Source organism: Dendroctonus ponderosae, unplaced genomic scaffold, assembly GCF_020466585.1.
Source record: "Dendroctonus ponderosae isolate FM_Combo_2020 unplaced genomic scaffold, Dpon_F_20191213v2 Dpon_F_20191213_7, whole genome shotgun sequence".
Taxonomy (NCBI): Eukaryota; Metazoa; Arthropoda; class Insecta; order Coleoptera; family Curculionidae; genus Dendroctonus; species Dendroctonus ponderosae.
In genome coordinates, this window is record NW_026018916.1 from 9,137,903 (window position 1) to 9,152,867 (window position 14,965).

At 32.1% G+C, this 14,965-nt stretch overlaps 2 protein-coding genes across 15 annotated transcripts in view; one reads left to right on the forward strand and one right to left on the reverse strand.

Annotated features, from left to right (window-relative positions):
• LOC109542815 (formin-binding protein 1-like) overlaps window positions 1-9,891 on the forward strand; it is a 41,693-nt gene extending 31,802 nt beyond the window's left edge. The window contains exons 8-14 of one of the 12 annotated variants that reach the window (XM_019912205.2): window positions 1,426-1,455; window positions 3,055-3,247; window positions 4,047-4,145; window positions 4,275-4,380; window positions 5,610-5,693; window positions 5,936-6,114; window positions 7,767-9,891. In XM_019912205.2, the coding sequence (XP_019767764.1) occupies window positions 1,426-1,455; window positions 3,055-3,247; window positions 4,047-4,145; window positions 4,275-4,380; window positions 5,610-5,693; window positions 5,936-6,114; window positions 7,767-7,927 (852 nt within the window). In that variant the 3' untranslated portion in view covers window positions 7,928-9,891. The remainder of the gene's footprint in view (window positions 1-1,425; window positions 1,456-3,054; window positions 3,248-4,046; window positions 4,146-4,274; window positions 4,381-5,609; window positions 5,694-5,935; window positions 6,115-7,766) is intronic. The other 11 variants (XM_019912206.2, XM_019912207.2, XM_019912208.2 and 8 more) reach the window with 11 other exon arrangements.
• Window positions 9,892-10,205: 314 nt separating this feature from the next.
• The window catches only part of LOC109542871 (nuclear hormone receptor FTZ-F1 beta), a 54,839-nt gene continuing 50,079 nt past the window's right edge, over window positions 10,206-14,965 (reverse strand). For all 3 annotated transcript variants that reach the window (XM_048668250.1, XM_048668251.1, XM_048668252.1), the window contains 2 exons: window positions 14,020-14,174; window positions 10,206-13,954 (listed from right to left, as the gene is read on the reverse strand). In XM_048668250.1, coding sequence (XP_048524207.1) covers window positions 13,868-13,954; window positions 14,020-14,174 — 242 coding nt within the window. In that variant the 3' untranslated portion in view covers window positions 10,206-13,867. The remainder of the gene's footprint in view (window positions 13,955-14,019; window positions 14,175-14,965) is intronic.

Here is a 14,965-nt window from a genome sequence, read left to right on the forward strand (position 1 = left end):
TTTAGGCCACACGATCTTGTAAAAGATTTTCGCAAATGAAAATTAAGATAATTATCTGAAGAATCTAGGCTCCATAATGCTCATGTAATCATTAACTCAATAGCCATGATCTTGAGTAAGATGACAGAGTAAGTCTAAAAATACTCAAGGCAACATTGCCCGAAACGTCCCTTTTTGTGTGCAGATGACGAATATTAATAAATAAAATATTAGATAAAGTCTTCATAAGTTATCCAAAAATTGGATTATATACTTGTCCGATTGAAAAATTCATTTCTCGGATGCCTTGCTTATTAAACCTAATTTACATAAAATGTACATCTAATAAAAGTACTAATTAACGTCGTAGTGTTTTTCTAAAAAGTAAAAAAAAAGTAAATTTATTTCTTTCATCATGAACGCCCGAATATATAGTTATCCCCTGAAGATTATTACAGTAACGTAAATTATTTCCTTGTAGAGCATTTTACTGCTTTGGCATGATTGATAAATTGATTGTTTATCTTTTTTTCTGAGCAATATTTTACCAAGATAATTTTCTGGTCTTGTATAGCTATGATATTTAAAATATGCAAATATATTTAAAAAGTGCAAATACATTGGAGCTTGATCAATCCATTATTTCCACTTGGTGCTTGGCTGCGTGGTAAAATACGGCTCAAAAATGTTCAAGTAATTTTTCTCTTAGGTTCATTTGAGTAATTTTGTTTTTTTATTTTCTACTTACCTTTGGCGATGCCCTTGTATGTTATGGTCCGATGTTTGATAGTAAGTAAAATTTGCAATATGAAATTGGCATGCATTTTGCGAGTGTGCACGACTTAACAAAACATCTCCCAATGTTCGTGTATTAAACCCACAATTTTTTATTGAAAAGATTGAATTTTAAGTTAGGTGAATTTTCACTGCTATAATTATTGAATAGAAATAATGTATTGTGCAACTTTTTGGTTAAACAAAGGAACAAAGAGCACATCAAGTCAAACTTTAATGATGCTAAAACAGAAAATTCTTAGATATTGAAAAATATATCTTTTGTTAACTATGTGAAAGCTGAAATTAACTGGCGATTATCGTTCGTGAATGCAACAATATACACATCATTATCTCACGAAACATTGATTGCAAAATTAATAGATTGATTAAGATATATGAACAATTCCGACATTGTTCTAAAGATTGAATGAGTTTGCATTATGTATTTTAACGTAACATTTTAAACATTCGCATAAAAGTATTTATTTGAAAATATATTAGCTTGTCGGGTGCATGAAACGCAAACGCTCGTTGTTCCCAGAGGAAATACGCTTGGCAAGTGTTAAGAATCTAAACACCTGCATGGTCGAATTTTTCAAGTACATAGTCACATCCGACCTTATTCTTCACAACTTAGCTAATGCTTTCTATTATTTTCATGCAACTCAGAAGCTTACAGAAGTCTGTATGGCAATAAAGGTATGTGCTTTCACGTCGCTTCAACGTGCATCGATGTTGTGTCCCACATCAACTCTCATCGAATAATTTATATTATTTTTAAATGGCATATTTCTAGTTTTTGGCATGGCTATTGAGAAAACGTTTCCATTTTCTCAACCCGTCTCAATAGGAAAATTGTTCTCAAGCTAAAATAAACTCTTCAAAAGTCACAAAGTGCATATATGAATAACGATGTTCAGTAACAGTTACTGGTGAATTTGATATTTAATTAGTATTTGAAGATTACCAGTAATTATATGCCTGTGGTTCTCATTTAATGTGCATTTTACAAATTAACTTCCTCATTTATTATTAAGTCTATTAAAGTGTTGTACCCATTGTTTTTTGTTAATACCCACATTTATTGCATTTGTTTACATGTGATGACAAATCAGGATTTTAGAAATGTCCGCTCACTAGTCGGTTTTAATGGTTCAAGTTTCCGTATAAAATCAGGCGGAGAAACTTGTTCAATATAAGCAATGTTTATTAAACATGTACTGAACATGTTTGTTGGCGATTAATATACTTGTTGATGTCAGTCAAATAATGAAAAGTTTTAGCTAGGAATGGTAACATTTGGGAATATTAGATACCGAAGTTAGAAACTGAAGGCTAAAGTTGGTTTTAACGTGAACCAACTTTGAGATATTGTGCACAGTTAATAGTGATTTGGTTAATTGAATCTCATAAAAATGGATAGCAAATTAATGCAGTAATATATCTACACAATTTAATTATTTTTAAGCAGCGTATGAAAAAAGACCCCAAATAAACAGTACTGTAAGGAGTTTGTAAACCTGTCAATGTAAACAGAAAAAACCGAAAAAAACTATAATTCGTACTTATAATAATGCACATAGACTGCAATATTATGTCCGTGTTGCTTTTAAAACCATTATCTCAAGAAAGAATTTCCCTAAAAAATCATTATGTTTATTTTAATTATAGCACAAATTGTTCTATTACAATATACACCTTTTTTATGTGAAAAAATCAACGAAATTTACTACAAACGAGATAAAAAACATATTATCCAACATAGATTGTTTTTTATAATAATAGGACAAAAGTGGTAAAAAACGAATGTACGAAAAATTTGAATTTTTAAAAGTATTTATTAATATATTAGTATATAAAAGAAAAAAACCGAGCAAAACATAACAATAGCAAAAAAATAGTAGTAGTAGTGAAAACTGAGTAACACAAGGAAGTCATTATCAAAAGTATTTTATGTTGTTTTCCTTTACCTAATCCTTTTCCTTTACCTAATGTTTTCTCTAGTCAAACGAGATATTTTTTGTAATAAAGTGTGTTTATTGTATTCAATATACACACTTTATTACAAAAAATTGCTTGTTTGATTGGATTTTGTTCTGTGTGTACACATCTGCTTCCACACTTTCAAATGTTTTCTGTTAAATTCTATTTTATTTATTAATTGTTATTATCTATTTATTATATTATTTATCACATTGAACAAAAGCTATGCGTTTATTCCTAATCTGGCTCATAATCCTTTAGTGAGCGGACATTTTTTTCTAAATTATGCAAACTTCTATAATGTAATCTTTTTAGAATGCTGCAATTGCTGATGGAAAGGAGGATCTTAGTGAACTTCCACCGAATCAAAGAAGAAAAAAGTTGATGCAAAAAATTGAGGAATTGAAGACAAAAGTGACGCAAGAAACAGCTGCTCGAGATGGACTCATGAAAATGAAAGGCGTCTACGAAGGCAATCCTGCATTAGGTGATCCTAGAACAATTGAGAGTAAGTTGACTTCTTTGGTTCGAAATTTATTTTCAAAAGAATTTTCCAATTAACAATATCGCAATTGCAAAATCTAAAATCTACAAATTATATGTAGGTATTATGTAATTTTAGCATGAATCCGGGCACGTATTCGGATAAATACAATTGCAATATGAGTCAGAAAAAATCGCTACACACAAAAACCTTAATAACTTACGAACTCTTGACAAAATGAAACAAAAAGCGTTTTAAAAATGATTTTATGACGACTAATTAAAAAAAAACTGAGTTGAAATATGTTTTGACGAAAATGTTTGATTTTCTCTGTCTCTTTCCATCGACTTTATGCAGCTGCAGAATTTCACTTTACTTTCAATTCTGGTAGAGTTTTAGCTTCTTACACCATTGCGAAACTGCTACCCGTGCAATTGTTTAGAAAATCTCTCTTAGTTTTAAGCGACAGATAATTTAGGAAACGATTCTAGAATAAGTGAGACTATAAATGGTAATAATTTCAGCACGTTTATTGTGTTGAAAAGTTTGATTTTATCAGCGTATCATGCTGTTCTAGAGTTTTGCTGGTTCTCGAAGGCTCTTCGCTCATTTATTGATTCCTGCTTGCGGAATTGCGTTTTGTCAATTTAACTGCGGGATACACACAAAAAGTATACAAATTTAGTTACCATTTTATTTAAGAATGTTCCTGTGAAAAATGCTGGTGAAAATTAACATTTTTAATAAAAGAGTCGAGAGAAGTCTCTCGACTAATGTCTGGGTCTTTGTGAGTAATGTATTCATTCGTATTGTTATATTTTAGGTCAATTGAACGAATGTAGCCATAGACTAGAAAAACTTCAACAGGACCTTGTTAGATATCAGGGCTATTTAGATGAAGTGGTTAAAGGTATTCAGTCAGGTAAATATGGGGATGGTAAATTTGCTTATTTTTCATATCGCTGTAGGATAATTAATTAGCTTGCTCTAATAATAGTCGACATGTAACATATTTTTTAGAACCTGTTTAACAACAATTTCACGATTTCAGGTAATCTAACAAATTCTGTAACCGGCAGTCCAAGATTGCTCAATGGAAGTTCCCGCATTCACAGAAACAGCGGTGGAAGTGCCGCAGAAGAAAACAGTCTTAGCAGGTAGGTCGATATTTTTGTAGAAGATATTCTTCTAATTTAACTAGATGTTGGGTTATTTTACCCACTACTTGTTTGTACAGAGTGCTCGAGAAAACGTGTATAATACGGAGCGGTAGATAATTTTCGAGTTTGTCACAATTTTATTGAACTCTTAGATCGATTTAGGCTCTTTATTGCATACTTAAACCTTTCGGTTGTATTTTGGCGCTCTGGAAAGAAACAGAGTACCTTTAGATTTTGGGCATTAGAATCGGATTAAACGGTAATTCAATGAAACATATTTTTTTAATTATAAAAGTGTAGAGATTTTGTAGTATTCTACCTTTTAGATTCTTGACTCAAGTCGAGTCGATTGATTTATTAGCAAACCGAAAAGTACACCATTGTTGCAACTTCTTAGATATTCCAGGATTTCGATCAGTAACAAACTTCAGCATTTGCGTACATGGTTTCTTTCTGAACAATGTCTGCCATTTGCAACCAAAGTTTCGCTAGCATTCGTAACAAGCGTTATCATTGTTTGGATAATAACGAAAAACATTTTAAACAGTTAAATAAGAACAATAAAAGTATAATATTCTATTCCATTTTTGTATTCGCTCGAATGTGATCTTAGTTATGTCAATCTCATATTTGAAGGTTGCGATTAGAAAGTATATCTCAGAAAAAAATTTATATATTTTTAATAAAACTGCGGCGTAACTGACCACTCATTCAACAAACTACACTGCATTCAATTTTCACACTTAACTTGCCCCTCATTACGTATTAATGAGGAATGTTGAAAAAAAAATATCAAAACGATTATACCTTCCTTGAGTATACGATATTGATCGTGCATATCTTAAGTTGGCTTAATCGATCTATTTTGAGCTCAAGCTGTTTTAAGTGTTATATACGTTATTTTAGGCACTGTGTATAATTATAATTTACGCTGAGGATAAGTTTGAGTACCATGAAAACATAACAGGTCAAGCTTCGCTAGGTAATAATAGAATGAGCGATGTAACTAAAGTTTCTGCGGATGATTTTTTTCAAAGTTCACTACTTTGTTTGATTAATATCACAGCGAAGTGTTTCGTTTGAATGGGAATTATCGTGGATACGGTTGGACTTTGTATTCGTAATGAACTCGTCTTGTATTGGTGCAAGTTTACACCTTCAAATTGCTTCTATGCCAGATGGAAATGCCGAGTGATTCACCGTTTAATGGTGTTTCTCCCTCTTAGGTCTGCCAGTGATAGTAGCGTAACAAATACCACCTTAAACAATATTAAAAGAAGCGCCCCTGGCACGCCCCAATTAAATCATGGGTATGTAGTCGTTTGTATATAAATGTTGTATTGCTTCCTGGTTCCTGTGGTAGCTTGTTCATGTAGCTGAGTTCGCAAAACTGAGTCAAGTTCTCGTGCATCTATCGCAAACATAGATCTTTTTCTTTGTGTTTCTGTCATTACCCATCTCGTCCTGCTTGTCAGAATCACGGCTCCTTAAACCTCACCATTGTGGCTCTCTCTTCCTCCGCTTTCGTTTAATTCGACCGTATTTGACGTAGTTGTTCAAACAGTCCCGAAAGTGGCCTGGGAACTTCGCACACGTCTTTGCATCATGCCGACTCGGATCAGGACCAATACGATGGAAATCATGCGGATCCCGAAAGCGAATACTACGAGGCAGATGTGTTGCCTGCCATCGGGATTTGTCGGGCATTGTACGCCTTCGAAGGTACGTTCTGTAAGTATTCGAGGGTGAGGCTCTTTTTCATTAATACACGTAGTTAGTTTTCATTAATGCACAACTTTTGCTTTCGATAATTTTCACTTGTGATTGCTTGATTGTTAATCGTGCTTGCCAATTGTCAAGTTTCGGAGTTGCTAAATTTGTTGTCTGTGCAAGAAGATCCAAAATGTACATCATTTTAACTGGCTATACTTCGAGTAAAAATAAAACTAAAACTTCATAACAACGTAGGTCGCAAACACTTCGTTGACGAGATACATGGTTTCAGTTTTTATCTGCATCATGCAGTTATGAGATATTGAAAATTAAATTGCAGCGAACTTAATAATATCAGTATCTGAATCTGCAACGTGTATTTTTTATATGTTTATTGTTATTGTTATATGTTTTTATATGTCACTTTTATGCTATTGGTTTCTTATTCCTAAACATGTTTATTCTAAGTTCATTTTGGAAGCTTTTTGCCTTTTGGAACGTTTTCGTATCCGATATAGTTTTCGAGTTCCTGGATGATGTGAACTATCTATGATTTCATATACTGAGAAATGGCACATTTGAAAAGAAAGTTATAATAAAGCAACCAAAAATATTGCAACAGAACATTTCAAATAACAAAACTAAGCGCAGTTTAAGATAACATGGTTTCAAATAATATCGCGCTGCAAATGTCTCTGGTAAACCACGCGTTTTCCTGTGGTTATATGAATTTTCGTCTTATTTTTGCTCGAAGAATATGCACTTAAAATTGTGCAACCTAATTTCGGATCCGCTTGTATAGAGTCTGTCAGAGTTGAACTAGCAAAAGTCCTTGGGAAATTCGGCACAGCAAAATAAAGAAAAAGTTTATTCAGATGAACATGGGAAGCAAGTGCTTTGTTTTAGAAGTTTGTTTTTTAAATTAAGACCTTGAAGGCATGAGCCGATTTGAATCAAAACGACTGTTTACTAAAACAATATTTATCCCAACTTTGCGGAGTACTCATCGAATAAGGAGGTTGCTTAGGCCACCCTACAGCTTTTATGTAAATTTGTATTCCGAATATAAACGTTAAGAGAGACGAGATCAAATTAAGACCATGCTCATACACCTTTTTCTCTATTTTGCTGAGTTGGATTGCCTCTGAGCTTTTGGAATTTAAAACAACTCAGAACACCCTGTATATACTTTTTTATGTTTCAAATCAATATTGAAGGAGAGAAATGTGAATTGTTCTACGCAACGTTTCTTGACACGATTTTTAAGTTAGAAGAACTGCATAATTAGGTTAATACCAGAATTTAATTATAAGGTTGTACTATTACAACCGAGTTACCAGAGTCGGCAAATATTTATTATTTCATTTGATTTGTCTGATTAATTATAATAAATACTTAGTTCAAAATGACGGGCTAAAGGAATCATTCGCATTTCCTCCTAGTTGTGCTATGGCTCTGGTGTTGTTTCTCAGCTTTGCGCTTTTTCCTTCTAAACGAGTGGCGTGTAAGAACGTTTTCATGCATTAAAGCTGATAATATTTATCAGATTTGTATTGCTCGCATACCACTCTATTCACATTTTTAATTTTCTCGTTTCATCTTGACCCAGAGCCTCTCGGATTTCGAACATGTTTTGTAGATCAAAAATTGTTTCATATTGTTTTATTTAGCTGCAAGCGAAGGTAGTATACCAATGGCCCAAGACGAAGAGCTACATTTGATTGAAGTCGACCAAGGCGATGGATGGACGAGGGTACGAAGGATAAACGGTGAATTCGAAGAAGGTTTCGTACCCACCACGTATATAGAAACTTCACTCTTCAATACTTAAACTCAAAATACGTTGAGATGCAATATTAGTGACAGCATAACAGTATGCGTTAAGTGGGGACAACTATTCAATTCTTTACAGTTGGTCGATGAAGAAGTTCCGACTTTTCTCCTAGGACAACTTTCTGAAGCCATTTAGCAGGAAATACATTTTTTCGCTCTCTTTATATAATAAGGAAATGAAAATAAGCATTTCCTATTTAAAGATTTTTTTGTTGAGTAGTTCTGGAATCAATTCGTCAACTGTAAATATCGGAAGTTAGTTCATCACGTTTACAATATCAAACATTTTACCGGTAGCCCACTTAATTTTATTGCCCTGGGTTCAATGAGACTTTTTCGAAGTGTATTATATTAGTGCATAGTTGAAATGATTTGCCTTGATTATCCCGAACAACATGATCAAAATTGTATTAGTCGAAGGCATTTTTTAGTTAAAAGCGGATTTAATAGCTTGCTTGAACAAACTTGTTTATTTGTATAAAGAGATGCGCTATATGCTTTTGCCTAGCACAATTAGGAATTAAATCGTAGTCAAAATAGTATTTGAGATATTTCCACTAAGTCAAAAGCAGTGCAAAAATGTATAAGCTAACATTTATCCTGTTAGATCTTCCAACCGTGTATTTTCGTCTAGTAAATAACCATCATCCATGATTATGGTCTTAACCAATTAAAAGCTCTGGACCATATTTCATTACGTTTCCTTATTATTTTCTATAGATATGGTATAGATGGTCTGTTAATTAAAAATAAAATTTAGAGTAGCTACTCATTTTTTTTAGTAAACTGTTTAGAAATCTTAAAGCATAATAGAAAATGTAAAAAGACTAGTTGAAAGATCGCATATACATGTGCTTTAATTGTTGCAACATTCAGTGCGCAAGGATGTTTATTGTCTATGAAGTGTCTAGAATATTGAAAATATTTTTTTTGTGGAAAAACCTAGCATTTAACACCCAGGAAAATATTGTAATTAAACAAAATTGTATTTTTATTTACTTAATGGTTACTTTAATCCGTCCTCTATTTTTCTTTTCGTACTGGTACATTTAGGCACCTCATAGAAAAGTTTATGTAAATATGTGCTCATTATAATTCTTATTTTTAATGGATATTTTTTTTATGTTTGTAACATACCTTCGTAGTTTAATATTTAAATTCTATTTTATAAACTTTTTATATAGTCATTTACCTATTTTTATTGCCATTTGGGTATTTTTCAAATAAAAGATGCCAAATTCAATAGATGAAAGAAGAAACACCTTCATGTAATCACATTTCGGCTTTCGTAAATAAAAAATGGAGAAAACTTGCCAAATTTTTATCACCAACGCAATCAAGAATTTTTAACTGTTTAAACTAACAACGATGCATCAACCACATTACTTTTGCAGTTAAAAAATCGCGTAAGCTGCTGGAAGAATACTAATTAATAACATAATAAGTATCATTATGTATCTGCACAGCAGGGTGAGAAATACGGTTTGTTTTGAAAACCTTTTACAATAATAATTGCATCTTTGGTTATTGATGGTATCATGTAGTTTGAATTGCTTATATAATATGTACTTGAATTATTTATCATAATCGGCAAACTTTAATTTGTCATTCCATATCATTTCAAGTCAAGCTATTTCATTGCAAATTAGCCTTAGAACATAAAACCCATTTTCTTTCAACACCTTTTTGTGTATTACATATTGATTGCCTATTGATTGTACTTGCAATAATGGAAGAGAAGGTGTACAAACATAAAATAGGACCTAATATTAACTAATCGAAAACATACATAAATAGGAACATCTTCTTTTGCATAGATTTGCAAATATGAAAGTTAACGTTTAATCTAAGAAAATCTATTTCTCAATATCTTAAGATTGACCATCTACTGCTCCAATTATTGAAATAGTCTGTGTTTGCAAATGACTGAACTTGTATAAAATATACTATATTATACCTGAACTATTGTTTTAGTGTTGAAAGTAAACAATATGGTATGGTGGGTGTGGTGTCTAATAATATTTAAAAGATTACCTTGCTTCAACGTCCAATACTGTTTCTTGAGAGAAATAATACAAAGCGATTGATTAAAAATGGACAACTTCTAAATTGGAACAATACGTATCAAATAATGAATCCATCATTAACAGGGCAGATTTATACACGGCATATAAGCTTAAACACTTTGGTGTGTAGCTTCTTCATTTTAGATATTGGAACGCGGCCACTCAAATTGACTCGACTACTGTGGCGTTTTTCTAAATATAAAAAAGAAAAAAGTTTGAAGTATATTATATATTTCAATACAAAAGTTTCTTCTGTATAAATTTGCTTTTAAAAAGTGAGTACAAAAATTCTATTTAGGGTTTAGGGCCGTACAAAAATACGGCCGCATAAAGGCCACCCTATAAGTCTTATGTTTTGTATTACATTAAAATTAAGAACATAAAAATACGGATCGATATTACATAAATGTATCATTGGTGATATAAATAAAACATCGTTAATTCCGATAATACTTTTTAACATTTTTTTCTAACACCTAAATATATTAATTTTGATTTCGACGTACCCTTAAACACATACAAAAACAACTTTACCGACCTAATCGTCGCATGTTATTCTACCTGGGATTAGAAACACGGATACAGGCTAGCTGTAAAATCAAAGTCTGTTGTTTTTGTACGTAGATTAAGAAGCGTAAATATATGAATAACAAACGAAAACGATTTTTCACAACGGATAAAAACACTACTTTTTTCAACATAAAGTGTTAATAAATAACTTTCACAAGACTATCTATAACAATAGTCTTTCAACTTATTTTCTTGTAGTTTCACTACTGTATTCATAAATCAACATCTATAGGAGAAGATTCTTTTGCCATGACAATTCATTGGTTAGCGATATGGCAAAAGTAATTTAAAATGTCCGATCAATGACAAAAAAATCTTCCCTTTTCAATATATTGGAATGAACGTTTTTTGCAGAACTACTGTAGGATGGACTGCTAAAATTTTATACAAAAATCATTTTAATCACCTTGAGAATGAAAAGAAACAGTACAACCTACATTCAATATTCAACTAGCCCCGGGAAAATTTGCGATTAGAAAATACAGGATAGTTCAGGAGAGGTATCAAAAGAAATGTATTTAGCTCTAAAAACAAAATTATTTAATTCCCCGTCCAGAAGTTGACATCCTGTATCGCGAAATACAAAGTTACATTTTTAAGTAAGGTTTTTTTATATTTTGAAAGGAGCCGAAAACATTTGTATCATGTCATGAGATTTAAAAAAACCGGTAGATCTCTTCTCCAATTGAATTTATACAGAAAAATTACTTTTGGTCGATGCTTCGGACAAATGAACCGCCTTTTACGAGATTAAGCAGCAAAGTCAGCATGGACTTATAATATTGCAATAAGGCTGGTTTCGGAACGATTTGACAGCATTAATAATCGTATGACTTTTTTAACGCGACCAAACGCAAAAATCTATTGGGTTAAATCAGGACTTCGGACCGGCTAACCCCAATACTCGGATGAGACTTGTTTAATTGAAAACAGTCACTGATATTAACATTTTTTGTAAATAATACTAATTCTTGAACCATCCCGTATTTTTGTGGTATAGGCATTTAATGCCCGCAAAATTATATTTTCCTATTTACGAATGGAATTTGATTTGGAATAGCACAACTTTGGGTCGTATTCCTGAACACTTACTAAGTAAACCCTGTATATCGGCGTTGAAAATGATTGAGGTATAAACGGACTAAAGTTGTGCTTATCCAAATGACACAGAGCAAATAAACTATTTGCCCAATTACTTATGGGAAGTCAATTCAAGATACACACTAAAGCGATTCGACTACAAAATCATGGTGATTCCTTCTTAAGTCACTGCACATCCTTTGAAATCAACAAATGGACAAGATGACATAATCATTATATAACAAATATAAATATAGCCCGATAAATGTAGAATCAAGAATATGAAAATAAAAACTTAAAAATATATTTACATCATCAATCGCTTGAATAAAAAACGTCGAAAGATTAATTGTTCCCATCTATAAATCAAGTACGCTTATTTCGTCATCTATGGCCAGTAAGTAAGTATCCAATTATATGCGGAAATTTCAAAATATACAAATAATATTGTGCATGAACACACTGGGAATGGTTAGGGTAGATACTGATTTATCAATGGTCTCATACAACCTTAAAGCATCAGAAAAGAGCATGCTTACTACCACCGTATAATTACATACTTCTATGTAATTCAGACTTTTAGAGAATATGGCGGCTTAAGGCCATACCAATATGCGCTAATGATCCAAGAACAACCATAAACTCTATTGGGGTAAGTTTCATATTATTTCAGATATTTATCTGAACGTAAGCGCAAATATATATTTTTTAAATTAATTGGGAACCTTCCGACGCCACAGAAAGGTCAGATTTATTGACCAGTGCCTCCTTATAAAAAAATTAAGAAACACAAAAAGCGTCCAAGATTTGTAAAATGAGTCAAGATGTCTCGCTATCGCAATCGCTTCGATCCAGATATTAAAAAGTATAACTACAAGAAATTTGGAAAAATGAACAKAGTAMTRAAATCATTGGCGGCAAATAAAGAATATATCTCTAAATATTTTAAATTTTTTGAATTTAGGTACCCAACGACGGCCTAAAAACCCSATTAGTCACTAGAATAATAAGTATTTTATCGTGTAAGCAAMATTTATTATTCAATTCAGTCGKATTTTTTGTTGAGTGCTTATGTGTTCAASARTAYGTTTTAATATACTTTTGACAACTATCAATATCAGCGAATAGAAGTGAAACTGAAAGGAAACTTGATTATCTGTCAGTCGTCTACGCGTTTTTACTGTAAATGTTAAATCAAGTACAAAAAATAGTTTAAGTGAAATAAATTGCTTAATTAGTTTAAAATCTAAATTGTTAACTTCTAAATTACAATTTTAAGATAATTGTTTTATCAAACATAATTCCACTAGTTTGAGAATCTAAATGTATGTATTGGTTTCTGAATGGCAGTTTTTATTATCATTATTTGCAGCCTATGAACCTAAGCACCTCATAAAAATTACATTTTAGCACATGCATTACTGACGTTTKATATAAAAATTATTATTATTCTAGTGTCTRCAAGTGATATAAAATTCTAATCTTAGGYAGAATTGAAACCTGAAATCATATATGTACAATGCGAACTGTATACCCTATTTTCAAAATAGCTTTAATTACAGTKTGTCACATAAAGATCGAAKCGGTTCACGAGGGAACACCTTAACTTGCACTGCCACACAAAGAAATTTGGAGTTTCCAATAAACTAAAATATTTTTTTAAGTCAATAAAACACATTTTAAATGATTGCGATCAGCAGCTTAACGTATATGAAAGTAGATGACAAGTGAATAGGCGCTAACCGGCATAAGTACGTAAAATCTGCCTTAACCTAGGAAATAAAATAAAAATTAAGCGAAATACTGTCTGTTTAAGTATGAGCCCGCCACCGTAAGCTTAGAATGGGCAACTATGGCAACAGTTAGATTAATCATATTGCTTCTCTGCGAAACCAAAAAGTCCGCAATGTACCCTAATGTAACGTATAGTACAGGTATGTGCATTTTGGAATGCCAATTTTGATGGAGTTGGTGGATAATGGAGAGTCAAACGTTTTCTATACTATTGTTAAAACAATAAAAAAATAAAAAAATCCCTACTGCAAATAATGATAGGAACTTTTCAATAGCTAGAACGCTTACCGTTTACCTCTGAATCACACCGATCGTTCTACAACGAAAGCTGGATAATATCTTGAGAACGAATTTGATCTGGCTGAACCGAATAGCCCTAACTGTTGCCCAAATTCTTGACCCTAAGGCACAATGAAGTCTGTAATGTTTCAGTGGTCTCCTCTCAGGAGTTCCATTAGGAGATTAAAACTGGGACCTTCGCCCTCCTTTTTTATTGTTAGCATTTCTTTGCCCACCTGAAACATATAAGTAATATAAGACATTATGCAAGGCTTTTAATTTAATTTTCAAAATATCTTACTTGGCACGTGCGCTGCAATTCAGGTATTCGCAATAGTAACTCTCCGAATTTTGATGGACTTTCCGGGTAGTGCGACAAGGTGTAATCTTGGAGTGCTTTTAGAGCTTTTTCTTGCGAAACACGCACTTTTTCGGCTTCTCGGAGTTCGGAAGTGTCTATAAATAAAATGAATATTAAATAGCCTTTGGTTGCTGTTGAGTAGCGTTTGAAAGAATTGAATTAAATAAATCGCATTATTCGATCATCGAAATCACGATCATCGGAAATAAGTTTCACATTTGCGTAGTGACAGAAGCGAAAACCAACAAGCACTTGTACGATGCATTATAAATAGAAAATGGACAATGAAAAAATATGTTTTTGACCTTGTCCGAAGATTCTGAGGATGAAAAAGTGTGACAAAAACATTCAATATAATACACCTACAAGGGTAGAGATGTACAGGGTTATTGATTGAACTTTGGCCACCCCGTTTTTGCATCTAATTTGAAATTTAGAGAAAAATGTTAAATACAAAAGTTGTAGATATTAACGTCTAGTTTATTTTAAGATAATACCTATTGATACAGGGTGTCTCAAGTTCAAGTGGCAGACCAAACTTATTTTTTTATAAATGGAATGCCCGAATATTTAAATGGTTATTAACTCAAAAACAGTTGAAGATCAATATAGAAAATTTATATCTAAGAGGACTGAAATTTTGCGTGTAGTTCGAGTATGAAATAAAAAGTGGGCTATTCCATTTAAAAAAATGTAAGTTTGTACCGCCACTTGAGTTTGACACACCCTGTATCAATTATTATTATCTTACAATAAACTAGACGTTAATACCTAAAACTTTTGTATTTAATATTTTTCTCTAAATTTCAAAGTAGATGTTAAAACGAGCTGGCCAAAATTCAATTAATATTGGTTATTAACTTAAAAACAGTTGAAAATCATTATA